The sequence below is a fragment of the Osmerus mordax genome, chromosome 1 (assembly GCF_038355195.1).
Source record: "Osmerus mordax isolate fOsmMor3 chromosome 1, fOsmMor3.pri, whole genome shotgun sequence".
Taxonomy (NCBI): domain Eukaryota; kingdom Metazoa; phylum Chordata; class Actinopteri; order Osmeriformes; family Osmeridae; genus Osmerus; species Osmerus mordax.
The window spans coordinates 19,753,532-19,767,841 of record NC_090050.1 but is presented as its reverse complement, the minus strand read 5'-3'; the positions used below and the strand labels follow the sequence as shown (position 1 = coordinate 19,767,841).

General features: G+C 42.9%; 2 protein-coding genes across 4 annotated transcripts; both read right to left on the bottom strand.

Moving 5' to 3' along the window:
• Positions 1-1,051: 1,051 nt before the first annotated feature.
• Positions 1,052-8,300, bottom strand: tmf1 (TATA element modulatory factor 1). The gene is made up of 17 exons (XM_067242686.1): positions 7,602-8,300; positions 6,113-7,497; positions 5,802-5,905; positions 5,329-5,455; positions 5,133-5,238; positions 4,909-5,051; positions 4,401-4,567; positions 4,098-4,254; positions 3,868-3,960; positions 3,574-3,730; positions 3,276-3,468; positions 3,032-3,101; positions 2,856-2,948; positions 2,615-2,737; positions 2,351-2,503; positions 2,072-2,197; positions 1,052-1,888 (listed from the first exon to the last, which is right to left on the bottom strand). Exons 1-17 carry the CDS (start codon positions 7,735-7,737, stop codon positions 1,748-1,750), a joined length of 3,474 nt encoding a protein of 1,157 aa, XP_067098787.1. The 5' UTR covers positions 7,738-8,300; the 3' UTR covers positions 1,052-1,747.
• Positions 8,301-8,469: 169 nt separating this feature from the next.
• On the bottom strand, positions 8,470-13,521 carry uba3 (ubiquitin-like modifier activating enzyme 3). 3 transcript variants are annotated; one of them, XM_067232470.1, is made up of 18 exons: positions 13,489-13,515; positions 13,325-13,363; positions 12,415-12,535; positions 12,196-12,276; positions 11,972-12,054; positions 11,793-11,873; positions 11,632-11,675; positions 11,478-11,542; positions 11,214-11,369; positions 10,997-11,099; positions 10,786-10,899; positions 10,445-10,498; positions 10,251-10,287; positions 10,059-10,140; positions 9,857-9,957; positions 9,662-9,725; positions 9,488-9,542; positions 8,470-8,920 (listed from the first exon to the last, which is right to left on the bottom strand). In XM_067232470.1, the coding sequence occupies exons 1-18, from the start codon at positions 13,506-13,508 to the stop codon at positions 8,832-8,834; spliced, it is 1,389 nt and encodes a 462-aa protein (XP_067088571.1). In that variant the 5' UTR covers positions 13,509-13,515; the 3' UTR covers positions 8,470-8,831. The 3 variants fall into 3 exon arrangements, with proteins under 3 accessions (XP_067088571.1, XP_067088588.1, XP_067088579.1); XM_067232487.1 differs by lacking the exon at positions 13,325-13,363 and having other exon boundaries at positions 13,489-13,521; XM_067232478.1 differs by lacking the exons at positions 13,325-13,363; positions 13,489-13,515 and adding an exon at positions 12,919-13,036.
• Positions 13,522-14,310: the final 789 nt, after the last annotated feature.

Here is a 14,310-nt window from a genome sequence, read left to right as displayed (position 1 = left end):
GGGTACATTCAAACATTCCACAATTGAATGGATTGCTTGCCTTGGAAAAATGTTCATGGTGGGGAAAAAAATGAAGTAATTCATTTCCATGAAACTAGAATATTCGAATTCAATGACACTGCTATCGTGCCATCAAACTAGTACAATACATTCGTGTTTCAAATTCCAAACAATCTTTTCACAATAACGCACCATTACTATTACATTCGTTAAGATGCTTTCCTGTAAGCAACAATTAGTAAAATATTGCAAAAATAACGGCCACGACAGGAATTGTTCATAGCCTAGCTATATCCCCAGATACAACAAACTCATTTTATTGTAGTGAACACTCAGTGAATTGTTAACATTTAAATGCAACTGTCTAAAACCTACAGTAACAAGAACTATGTTGCATCGCTGTAAGGCAACATTCTTTGTAGCATATGTTGTGGGGAACGGACCTTAAGTATCCCAACTGACAAGAGGTAGGCTACCCTAAATCAGAAAAATGGCTTCGGGAATGAACACAACTGAAAAACAAATGCGTACAACTGAAAAACGAATACACACTTAACCTACCTTCTTTTCTCAAATATGTTGATGAGGAAAGGCGCCATAACACCGGAAACCTAACACCGGCATGCAATACATTGTAAGCCACAAGGTGGGGTTGTGTGGCAACTAAAGACAGACCCCTGTGGCTATGACACCTATGACTCGACCCCAAATACTAGCCTATGTAACTTACTTTCCTGCCTTGAGTACAATTGTAATGCTAAAATGTTTCTTAGGAATGGAACGTGCCCTGATGTTATAGGCACAGGATAGCACCCCGCTTGCGAACTGAATTCAACCTATAGCTAGGCTACTGTAGTTTAACTGGGAAAATATGGCGAACCCTATGGCCAGAGTGCACTTCGCATTTCAGTGTCTAATTCAAAAAAGTTGTATTCTGTATAGTCCTTAATTTTTAAATGTTTCTAAATGAACATATTTTTCTAAATACAAATTAATAATTAGTGCCTAAGAAAACTTGGTCCCGAGAAAATTGTTTACCCATGTCCACGTTACCATCCCAATAAATGTTTATTTACATATCTGTACAGAGCAAAATCTTCAGAACGTTCAGCAGAAGCATCAGACCATGTCTCCACATGATACACGACCTGAGGATTTCTGATCAACATACATACGTTTGTGCAAGTGTTTTTGACGGATTTAACAGTCTCCGGTTACATTTAGGCCTAGCCACAAATTAAGAGATTACACTTTAGTGCAATCATCCACTTATTCCCCAAATTATCTTATATTTCAGAGGAACAGAAAATGTAACTGACAGGAAAATGCTTCTCTTAATAAAAAAAAATCCAGTAGCAGGGATCCCACTTTCCTCCACAGTGTAAAATGCATTATCTACTTCCTTTTCATCCATACAAACTTTTGTTGTTTCCTAGACCGATAAATACTCTCCATGGTCATGTCATTTTCCTTATGAAAGATCTAGAGCCATCAGAACTGGTAAACTGTCAATATAACTTGATAGTCCAATTTGTTTTCAGCCATTCATTCCTAAAAAGCAATTAGTTGGTATTTCCATATCCATTTTATTGAATGTACCTGTATATGTTTTGATGTTTCTTAAAACTATACTATTGAGAAATCACAATCATACTATCAGGAAAATGTAATTTCTTATTTTACAGTCATGTATCTGCATTTTGTATTTGTCTTTGAGTTTTTGTCCTGGCAGTGAGGAGCAGTCAGTCTATTTCTGGTTCTTCAGCAGTTCGTCGATCTGGGTTTTGTACATGTTCTTCACGTCTTCCAGGTCTAGCTTCAATTCGTCAGCCTCCTCTGCTTTCTCCCCGTACATTTGAAGGATAGTGTTGTGCCTCTGCTCCAGGTCCTGACACACACACACAACAAACAGTGACTACTTCTCTGTGTCTGTTCAAAATAACTGGATCCTTTAAGAAAAACATTGTAAAAACAACTGAATCCCCCACCCGCCTCTACCCATAACAACTAAAATGATCCCACTGCCTATTTTATGAAGTCATGGTTTAATTTAATTGGATCCCCTGCTCACCTTTAGTTGAACTTTCAGCTTGGGGATCTCCTTCACCGAGTCCTCTAATTCATCGTTCTGATTGGTTAGTCGCACTAGCTCCTCCGCCATGACAGAACGACTCCTCTCCAGACTGGAGATCTCCAGCTGGGAAGAAAAGAAAAAAGGAAAGAGAAATAAAGTTTAGTTCAGAATTGTAAAAAAAAAAGAAGAAAAAAAAAAAAGATACATGTAATACACCTACTGTAAACATCAAATATTAATGCTACAAATATGTTGTGTTCATCTGGATCCAGCTACCTGCAGATGCGCGATTTCTCCCTCTCGAAGTTTGAGCTGTGACTGGAGGTTCTCGACGACGCTCGAGCCTCCACTTAGCCGAGCTGCCTCGTATAGGTTGGTCCCGCTTATAGACATGGACATGCCTCCCATCGAGTGATCCAGAGGGTCATCCTAGCAAACAGGAGCCACTGAAATGTTATTGTCACTGAAACAAACGACATCGCTTGGTCAAATGGTAGGTGGGCTAGGACTACGGTGCTGAGTTCTGTCAGGGTAGAGTACCAGGGAGAGGAAGGAGGTGTGAAGGCTAGCGTGCTCCGTCCCACTGACAGAGCTGGAGCGGGACAGGGAGGGTGTGGAGGAGGCTGGGGCCTCCCCTGCAGAGTGGACCATCACCTTCCTCTCCTGGAGGGAAACACCATCTGATATCACTTCACTGTGTCATTCACACGCTAGATTGGTTTAGGAATTGTGTTCAGTAGCAGGTCAATTGCTTTAAAAAGAACGCCAAAAAAAAATCTACCTTTTCTTTGAGGGCCTCTTGTGCTAGGTAGCATTTTTTCTTCTCTTGCTCCACCTTCATTTTCTCCATCTCTAGCTGATTGGTCATTAGCAGCTTGTGGGATAACACAGCAGTGTATAAGGAAGTATTCCTACAGACCTGGCGATGTTGGCAGGTCAGTCTGGAATATACTGTACCTTCTCCTTCTTGGCCTCTTCCAGGGCTCTATTGTGCTCTCCCCTCAGGTTCTCCAGCTCAACATGCTCTCTACAAAAAAACAGACAGATTCAAACTATAAAAAGAGATCTACAATTGTTGAGGTCACAGGATATCCCACAGACTGACCTTTTGTCATGGATAGTTACAGTCGGTTAACCTCAAGAAATCATAAACAAAAGGCTACAATCAATAATGGTGTAATCTTTCAGTAAATCCACGTACCTGCTGCTGTCATCCTCCAGTTTCTCTCTTCTGCCCTTCTCTGCGTCCAGCTGGCAGAGGACACGGCTCTTCTCTTGACGGAGCAAGGAATTCTGGGATTCCAATGAGACCAGCTGGGCCTTGATTGTCTGTAGCTCCTCCGTGGCTGCGCGCTCCTTCTCCACGGCAACCGCCAACTGGGCTTGGGCATCCACTGGTCAGAGTTCAAGAGGAGAGACAAAGAACAGAACACACATTGACACAGTTGTACAACTTACGGCCTGTGAAACTTCATGTCAGTTAAAGGCAGAGTTCTCACCTAGGCGATCTGAGATGGTCTTCTCCAGTTTCTCCCATGATGCAGTCTGGCCCCCCAGGGAAGCCTGCAGGTTCTCAATCTGCCGGAGCAAGGGTCGTGTTGCTGAGGTCACACTCTGGCTCAACTCCTGGTTCCTGGTTTCAGCTTCTTGTAGTCTCTATGGTGTCAGTCAGAAATCACATCAATACAAGGTAGCACATAGTTTTAATAGCGAAAGCATACACTGAATGGCTTTAAAAACTGATTTGGTCATCAGTGTGTTGGGGAACCAAGTATGTATGGATATGAAGTTACCTGCTGCAGCTCACTGATCTCCTCCCTCAGGTAGTCCTCCTTCCTAGCTTGCTGTTGCTCTGCTCTCTGCAGAGCCAGCCTCAGGTCAGCTACCTGCAGGGCCACACAGGGTTAACGAGAGGGCTGCTCTCAGGACTGGACCTCAATATATAGGTACACCAAGTATTATGCCCACAGAACTAGCATTATTATATAGTCAGATGAATCTGATCACAAACACATGGTCTCACCTGGTTGATGAGGGCCTCCTGCTGCATGCGTGCCTCTTCCTGGGCCTGCTCCAGGGCCAGACTCAACGCCTCTTTGGCCTGGGTCTCCCTGCTCAAAGCCGCTTCCTGCACCTCACTGGCCTTGGTGGCTTTGGCCTTGTGCAGCTCAGCTAGCTCCCTGCAGTTGGAGAAATACCCCATCACTAAGATCAATCTGCAGAATAGCTACAGTTACAGGTGGAAAAGATCAGTGTTACGGTAACGATTCTGTTTTCATTTCTTCCACAGACGCTAGCATGCTGAGGAGGGGTGTATTTGATTTACTTGTAGGAGTTGTCGAGGGCAGCCTGCAGGCTCCTGCTCTTCTCCTGCAGTTCCTCAGAGTCAGTCCGCTGGGACGTCATCTCCCTTTCCTGGCGCTCCACAACAGCATTCAGCTTCTTGATGCTCTCACGGTGCTGCTTCTCCACCTCCTCCTTTCCATCCAGAACCTACAGCCAAGAAACATTGTTCAAGCCCTCTTATCCGCACAAAGGAATACCAAACTGCAGCCTGTGAGGTTCAGCTGTGGGGTTAGTATAGGTGTGACTGTGGAATCTGGCAGCTAGGGGGCACTAGACACTGTCAGAAGTGAGGAAACAATGAAGCTAGAGAAAGCTGGATGGAGCTGCAGGTTTTTCTCCAGTCTTCCTAGTGTTTTTGCTTATTAAATCAACAACACACAATGACATGACCTGTAGAGGACACCCAATAAACCACTCCCCAATCCAATCAAAAATTTTCACCTATCAGAAAGTGAAGGTAGTAGGCTACAGTGGAAAAAGACAGAGACCTGTTGTAGGTGTTTCAGTTCCTCCTCTTGCTCCTTGAGCTTCTTGTTCTGATTGGTGATTTTAGCTTCAATCTCCTTCTCCTTCACACGCAGCTTCTTTATGATGTTGGAGTGCTGCAGCTGCTGCTTGGACAGCTTCTCACCTAAGAGAAGGGTAAGGAGATGTCAGTAACCTGGTGTATGGATAACACCTATGACAGATTTCATCCTACTGTATAACTCACCCTCCTCGAGAAGTCCTCTGATCTGGTCCTCCTTCTCCCGAATGATCTCCATGGTTTCATTGGAGTTCAGTCTGGTGGACAGCTCCTCTCTCATGCTCTTTATCTCCTACAGAGGAATTCCGAGATAAATGTCAAGAAAAAGCTGAACAGATTGAACCGGAAATGACAGGTGTGTTGTTGCAGGCTTGTGTGTTACCTTCTTAGCAATGTCCCTCTCCTTGCAGGCTAGCTGGGCCTTCCTCTCTGCATCTGCAATGCGCTGGGTAAACTCATCCTTTAGAGACTGGACTGAGGAGCTCTCGTCCTTCAAGCTGACCACCTCACTGCCGCAGCCATCAGTCACAAACGTCACACACAATAAACAAAGTTATAACTTAATGGCTTCAGAATCCTTCCAATAGAATTGTTGGACAGTTTCAATAAAACAATGAATATAGAATTTGGAAACTTCTGAAACGCTGGAATGCGTTCAGTCAATGCCATGGAGTAAACAGACAAGTTGTCCACGATTGTACGATGTGCAACACCTGCGTTTTTGTTTGACGGAGTGTGAGGCAAATATTTGCACTGGCATGACAGGTTTAAAGCCGTTTATCATAGAAACCTTTATGGAATGGTTCTTTCTGCCTGTCAAAGTCATATATGAGGTATCTTGACACTCAAACTCACTCTTTAAGGTTGTCACACTCCTCCTCCAGTCTTGCTTTGTCTTTACTGGCTGCCAAGAGCTGAGACTCTCTTTTTTCCAGACGGCTTGACAGCTCATCAATCACCTGCAGAGGACATGACTTTAAATCACATGCATAAGAAATGTGGTAGGCAACCTTGTCTACAGAGGGAACAGCAACCATCAGCAAAGACTTGTGCTTCTCGAAGACAGATTATGTTTGTTAAGTAAATAAAGGTTTGCTGTGCCAAATTAATGAAGGCTGGTGTTACAAGATAAGCAGAAAAAGTCTCAGTTTGAAAACAGCGTTTACCTTTTGAAGCTCCAGAATCTGACAGGTTGAAACACTTCGCTTCTGCTCTGTGATTGGTGGAATAAAATCCTCTGGGGGAGCAGACAAAGTGACATCCGCCTCTGAGTCTTGTTCCTGTTCATTTAGCTCCTCGGTCTGCTCACTGTTCACAGGTGTGGCACTGCGTCCGCTCTCCTCCATCTCATCCACTGACTGCTGCTTCATCATCTCTGTTATCTCCTCCTCTTCTTCTTCTTTCTCCTCTTCCTTCTTCTCCTCTTCGTCTTCCGGGTTTTGCAGTGCTGCTGCTGGCAGAACAGGTGTGGGAGTGGACCCAGAAGTGACAGATGCCAAGGTCCTGCTTCCAGGGATCTCGTCATCGGAGTTGACCTCGCTGACACTCCGGCTGTCAAGAGACTGCATGCTGAACGAGTCGATGCGCTCAAAGGCGTCAGAGGACGAGCCAGAGCTCTCAGTCAGCTTGGTGTAGTCCTCCAGACGAGGGAACTCTCCACAGGCAGAGGCCGAGAGCAGCTGGAAGGAGCCCTGCATCAGGTGGAGGCCTGCCTTGGCCTCTGCAGTCTCCTGCCTAGAGCTGGCCGAGCTCTCACTCAGCACACTCTCGTGGTCCAAAACCTCAATGTCACTGGTGGTGGAGGTGCCAGATGAAAAGGCACTGACTGGGGGGGAAGGGGTGTCACTTTGCCTGTCCTCTGCTTTGGGATCTTTGGGATTTAAAAGAATCTCCTTAGGGGGTGTAAGTGGAGAGGGGGTTGGGGAGGGGTTATTGGGTTCAGAAGAAACACCAGACGATTCAGGGTAGTCAATGACATCATCGGAAGGGGGAGGGTCTGAAGGGTTCAGTGACTGCTCTGCTTGTGAATCCTCAGAGACGGTAGCTGTGACATCCGCATCTAACAAGCTCTCTTCTACCATGACTGTCTGACTGTCCGAGTCATCAGGACAATCTTCTTGAGCTGGCATTGGAGGGTCTGGATGAATAGGGGCAGTAACTGCAACAGGCCCTGACTTTATAGGCTCAGATTGGACTTCCTTGCACTCAGCAGGCTCGTAGTTCTCTTGACTGTCAGGCTCTGTCAGCCCTGGCTGGTGAGGGTCCCCTTCAGCTTTGACTCCTTCATCTGTGCCCTTCTCTTCATCTTCCTGTGGCCGTCTGTGGGACTTGGCAGGTGGCACAGACACCACATGAGGGCTCTTGCCACCCTGTAGCTCCCCTGGGGGCAGAAAGGCACTGAAGAAGTTCTCAGTCTCATCCACAACTGTACGAGTGACAGGGGTGGTGATGGCCTCAGATGACACGGGAGGGGTGGTTGTGTTCTCCTCTGCAGGGGGGTCCCACTGAGTCATCCCCCATCCTCCACTTAATGGAGTCTTTACAGGTAAATCTAACAACAAAACAAGGACAAGACAGAGCACCATTTGATCACATTTCCCTTAGGCTAATATTATATTGCATGCTGTACCCCAACGGACAAAATCACCGACTTACCGTCATAAGGCATTACTACAGTGTCAGCCCATTGTTCCTCTTCTTTGATATCCAGGACTCTGTCAATGGACTTCTGAGCTGTTGTTAATGCTTGTTTGGCAAAACTTGATAGGTGGGAAGCGTTGAACCAACTCATTCTTGCTGTTCTTCTGTTTTGGTCCGAGCTAACTTAGCACACTTTGCTAATAATGCTGCTGGCTTGTAGCTAGCTAGCTAGTAAAGCAGACCACCTTTTCGACCAGACATATGATACATGTTAATGACAATCTGGCTATGTAAAGAGATACACAAAATTGCATTCAGAAAAGCCAATGTAGTCACCAAGCAGGTCAAAAAGCTAGCTGGTTATAAAATCGAGTCTAGTTTGCTTGGTAGCTAGATACTGTAGCTAGCTAACGCGTTAGCTTCTTCGCAGTCCTTGCTTGGCTTGGATTGCGAAGCAGCAATCACCATAACAATCGTGATAAAAACTTAGCTGGCTAGCTTGCTAAATTCACACGTCAGTGCCACATAAATATAGAAAATCCATACATCGCGGTTCAATTCCCTGCCTTAGTCGAGGCATGACTGTTTTGTTCCTTGGTGTTGAAGCTTGCCAAGTTTCAATGTTTTGGTTACTGTACGCTTACCATCTAGCTAGCGTAGCACTTCCTTTCCACGTAGCACCATGACGTCATTATCCGAGCTGATGAACTAGCCAGCAGTGAGCCCGTCAAGTCTCATGACCTACTTTGATAGTGTCATCATGAATATGCCACGGATCCTCGCAGTGTATGTTCTTAACCCCGAATACTGTGTATTAGCCACAGAACAGAGTAATAAAATATCTGATAAACACTCCACAAAGACACCCCCCCAAGGCAGTGCTGGTGTATAGGAAAACATTTATTTCCTGATTACATTGCACCTCTTTAGTTTCTGGAGTACCAGAGTAATTGCAGGTAAAATAAAAACACTTAACAAAATAAATAAAAGCCGATTTTTTTAAAAGTAGAGTATCACCATTTCAAATGACCAACCTATTTTTCACCAAGTAAAGGAGGTTGTGAGGTTACAGTGCATGAAACACATACTGTAAATATCCTTAACAGTAAAAGAGCATCACCAAAACATGTAATTGGAAACATTGCAATCAGATATGGGTGCACAAATCAATAAGAGAAATGGGCACATTCCTATTTACATAATTGTACTTAAATACACCTTTATAACCGTTATAAAGAATATGTCCTATGAAGTGAAACTGATTTTGAAAATTAAGGTCTGGGGAGTGGTGACATCAGCAACAGCCAACTCCTGTCCATCTGTAAGACCAAGTTCTAAAAAACAAAAGTATACATTAATAAAATCATTGGATAAAAGAGAGCAGAAGGGTTCACAACTCTTTACATTAACTAGCTAAAATAAACAAGGGCGAAACCAGTTTAGAAGGATGGCCACTTATTCCCAGAATGAAAACGAAGGCAATAGTACTTTACAGTACAGTAATACATAGCAAGGCCTGTAGGTAAAATATTGTAGGAAAATAGTCATTGCTATTTAATAGTGTTAGTGGTATAGGTTATTACAAAAGTGTAAGAAGCCACAATATGGAAGGCATTGGTAAAAGTGGAGCATTAAACAAGATCAATAATAATATCCACTTACCCCTGGAAAACCCAACTTTCCCCATACCAAGTCTCACTTGTGTAATAACTTACTACAGCTAAACTATAATGAAGTACTATGTAATGACAATGTTGGTACTATAGGTATTGCTATGTACTTACGTTTGTAGTTTATGTAACCTTGATGTAGTGTTGAACAATACTTCAATGCCAAAAGTATCCCACAGTACGATACAGCATGCATGTTTAGTTTGAATAAATATAGTTCAATAATCTCACCTTTCAGCGTTTTAGACAGATTTGGACGTGTCCTCTGTTCAATTGAAGCAATACTCTGTAAAAGAAAAATAAATTTTCATAAGGCTATCAGATAAAAAAACTAGGACTGATGTCTTGGGCTAGAGCGCTTACGAAAACATTTCAAGGTGGAAACATCCATTTGGAAGTAATCACCTGTAAGTACAACGTTTTGTTTTTTCCTTCCACTGTTGCTGTGATAGCAGGCGATTTCATTTGTCTGAAAAAGGTCATGATTTTACACATCACAACAAAATACAAGATACACTTTAATTTAATTACAGAGCCGGTGTAAAGAGCTCAAAATATGTGTCCTCTAAAGCCCTGTGGTATTGTGACAGCTGAACCTACAGCGAGGCGTTCTCTGTCAGGTAGTCCAGCAGCTCCTGAAGCTTCGCTGTGGGGGAGAAGTGCAGCTTTTGGGGCACCTGGCTGCAGGCTGAACAGTTATCCTGAGGTGGAAATCACAAACACAGAACAGCTGGTCTATAACTGAGTAGCTGGTACTGTAGCTACATCACATTCACAATCTGAATGCAGCACAAGAACCCACCTTTCTCTCTGCCTCAAATGTATAGGTGTATAGACCGTCAACATCATTGAAAACCATATAGTTGTTCAAAGGAATGTAGGCACTGCAAATAATGTAGAAAAACAGGAGTTCCTCAATCAACATAACTTTTACTTTAGACATATTCATGTATGACTGCTTTGGATGAGCGTCAGCCAGGGACCAGGAGCTCACCTTGATGCTATTTTAAAAACCTCTGTGGCGCAGGCCGCTAAAATTAAAGGAAAAACTAAAAGTTAAAGGAACACAGTATAAATGTACCAACAGTAAAGATTATTGACACACTTACAGTGCTGTACCATAGTTAACCACATCCAACAGCCTGTTAAATTTCAGACAGGCGCAGGGTTGAAAATGTTATGATTTACCAGCAATGACCGCGTTTGTGGATGCCACAGCCGGAATGATCCTCTTTACAACACCTGCATTATGAGATATAAAGTTTAATATTAACATGCATACGTCAATGGTTAACATATAACACAAGGGTCTAACAGAGCATGTAAATTGTAAGAACCCTACATAGATACATAGACAATTTATGAATTTGCAACTATCTGTCCAAAGTATAAACTGATTCAATTGGGAACAAAGGATACCATTATGATTAAAACTTTGCTCATTCCATCTCTTGTTCTAGGTCAGATCCTTTTGGAGACTTAAGAACAGGGATAGTGTGGTTTACGACAGAGACGGAGGGTGTCCTCACCCTGGGTGAGTCTGTAGGTCACTCCTGTGATGCTGAACTCTGCTGCCCTTTCCAGAGACCTCTGGTACACCCACTGGATGTGCTCTGGGTCATCTCCATCCAGCCCCACACCGTCTGTGTGTACAAACACACACCATACACACAATCACCACACTCACTGGGATGTTTCTAGAAGTGTGAACATTTTATGGCCACACAGTTGTATGCTCACCTCCAAAAGGCTTCTCTTTAGGCCAGAGCAGCATGCGGACATACTCAACACAATGTTCTGGTAACCGAGGCATGGAGGCTATCGTACACATGGGGAAGTTGATCTGACAAGAGAAATCAAAAGGCTTCAGCATAAGCGGGGCATAGTTCAGCTGGTTGAATAGATCATCTGCTTTCCTGCTTCATGATACTCTGTCGGGAAGACAGTGCCTGCAGACCTGTGGAGGGTAGAGCTCCAGGGTGCAGTCGATGCAGGCGGTCATGCCAGGCAGGATCACCCGAGCATTGCCCTTGAATCCTTCAGTTCCTCCATCAATCAGAGGGATGATGGAGCTGGGGTCTAGAACTCCATCGTCATAAACCAGCATAGAAAGCTAGGAAATGATGAAAAGCTTAAGTCAACCAGACATACAATCATTAAAATTCAAGCAGTCAAGTTCTTCTTAACTGTTTAAATACAGAATGGATTGAGGGATATGTACCAGCATGCCATTCATCCACCTTCTGGCAATTATGGAGTCCAGTCCACAAACAATAATGTGGAATTCTGAGGAAAGGATAGGGAAGGGACCAAATTAATTTTAAAATATTCAGTATTTGGTGAAGATCAAAAACAAAAAGAACCTTGAGGCTTACGTCTGTAAAATGTCTCATCAAAGTCTTGAATTTTCTTGAAATGTCTAAACAAGGATCAAGGATTCTTTCATTGTGTGGTTGCTGGATAATAATAATAAAAAATGCCCCAAAAATGATTTAACAATAAATCCCACAGCATATAATTCTTGTATATAGGATACGGGACTACATTGCATCCTGGAATACGATTGTTGATGAAATCAGCTGCAACATCAGCTTTAGGCTGTCCAACGTCTTTAGGTCTACGGGAATAAACAAAAATAAAAAGTAAACAAACAGCCATATTGACTTATATAACATATATATAAACTGAAAAACTCAGTCTTAAGGACGTTTGGACCTGAAGAGAAACTGTCTGTTGAGGTTTGACACGTCAATGGTATCCATGTCTATAACGTGTATGTTACGAAATGCAGACAGGGCCTGGTCCAAAGGAAAAGACAAAGACAAGAGTATTTGAAAGAACGTTTGTTGAATTACACCTCAAATAAGACTACAAACTACATAGGCCATATCCTTTTAGAGGAAAAATCTAGTCTAATGAAATGGACATTAGAGTCGTACCAGATCCTTAAGGAGCTCACATCCAAGGCCACCTGCACCGATCACAAGAATTTTGCAGGTATCCAATATAAACTGAAGAGTCTGTGAGGGATGTGCAATAATCAGCGAAAGAACACATGGGAAATAAACAATTGCCAGTATCAGCATGCAACCATGTTCAATTCCAACACCTGTAGTAGAGGTGTAGAACCTGTACTATACCTAGGATGACCACTTTACCTCTGTGCTAGCTTCAAAATCTGGATGGGTGAAAGGTCCCGATCTCTCCAGAAACTTCTTGATGTGATTCCATCGGCCCTCCCATTCGCCCCGGTCTCCACTGCCACCATCCACCACCATCCTTTAAATACCACAAAAGTTCAGCTCAATTGGATATGTAGAGATTAAGGTTGAGTCAATCTCCTTAAAAATTGTCATAAAGTCATAAAGTTAATTGCACAACAAAGCATGCAAATGACGTAAGGCATATCTGAAGGTTAATGTGCAGCACAATACATATATGCAAATACTTGCTTTTGAGCTGATTTGAACTTAAGTGTGAACTTGACATTGTGTTGTTTCAATATAGGGGGGGGGCAGGGACTAGCTAGCTAACCCATGGTTTTCAGACAAAATGATGGTGAACAGAATAGTCGTGATGCTAAAGTAAAGGCGACTGCGTAAGCTTGAGAAGCTCGAGTAGTGATGTCAGCAAAATAAGCTCAATTAACTTCACTAGCTAACCTGCCCACAGGAATGGATGGTGTCCAAATGATCGTAGCCAAAAAAAACGTCACTGCCATTTTTTGGTGAGGACAGGACAATGTATAATTGTTTCATTATAAAAAAAATCACTGTAGTCTTGTTAAACTAGCCAGTTGGCTGTGACCATACAGCTCATCTGCCAAGTTAGTTAGGTACAGTAGCTAACTAGCTAGTAATTGACGTATCCAAACTAGTTTAGCTCAGCTGTGTAGTCAAGCAGACTACAACCCTACGTGACTCCTTAACCCCATAAACAAATCCTTAGATGGAATCACGTTTATAACTAGCTGACAGTCTAGCCCTTGACTGTGCAGCAGTGTGCACTGCACGCTAGCTAGTATGCTAACCTCAAACCTACTGCCAGTTCTAGCAAATCATTACTAACTTCTCAGTCAGCTCCACTACTCTCCTTCTTTTCTTCTCCCTAAAAAGAGAGAATAAAAGAAGGTTGATTCATGCGTTGCTTTCATCGGTTAATGAGATTTGAAAGCATCGTTCGGGCAGTTATTTGCTATTTCTTGCTTGTTTCTTCGGCAACTAGCTACTTACGGCTCGTCCGAATCCGCCATATTTTTGTTACTCAAATCCAACCACAATGCACTGCAGGATCTGTGGTAGACCAATCTGAGGACATCGAAAAATCAGTCACTGGGGAAATTAGAAAGCGTCACACACTGGAACACCAGTGGAAGGCAGTATTTGCTTCCAGATACACGCAAGCTTCTTACTGTACGTCCCGTGTAATATACAGTATTTGTAATTCGTGGTTTCTTCTACACAATAAAAACTATGGAAGCAAATCAGTAACATAATGTTTTTAATTATAAAAGGCATTGAATACTTAATATTGAAATTTAAACACCAACGAAAAAAATTCTGATCCAAAAACTCAAGGTTCGGAAATTCTGGTTGCTCAAATTCAAACACTAAAATTCAGATCCCCCCAAAATAAAAAATACATTCAAGGCTCAAAAATGCAAATAGAACAAAATGCAGCCTGCTCAAAATCGAATGGTGAAATTTAGATAAATTATTTTCGAACAAACAAAATGTCAGCCGAAAAGTTTGGGTCCGGAAAAATTGGGGCCCAACTTCAAACCTCTCTCCCCAGGCCCTTCTCATCCAGGTGTAGGCTAGTAATACATGCAGTCAGATCAGTCATACAAGCACCGACTGTGGTCTGAGGAGAGAGGTCCGGTCCAAGTAGGTATCCCATCCCGGATGAATTTTTTATTTGATTTTTTTTATTGAAATAAATTCATATTTCAATTTAAAGAGGTGAATTCAAAACCAACAAATTCGGTGCTGTTTTAATTTCAATATAACGTATTCAATGCCTTTTAAAATTCAAAACATTATGTCATTGATTTG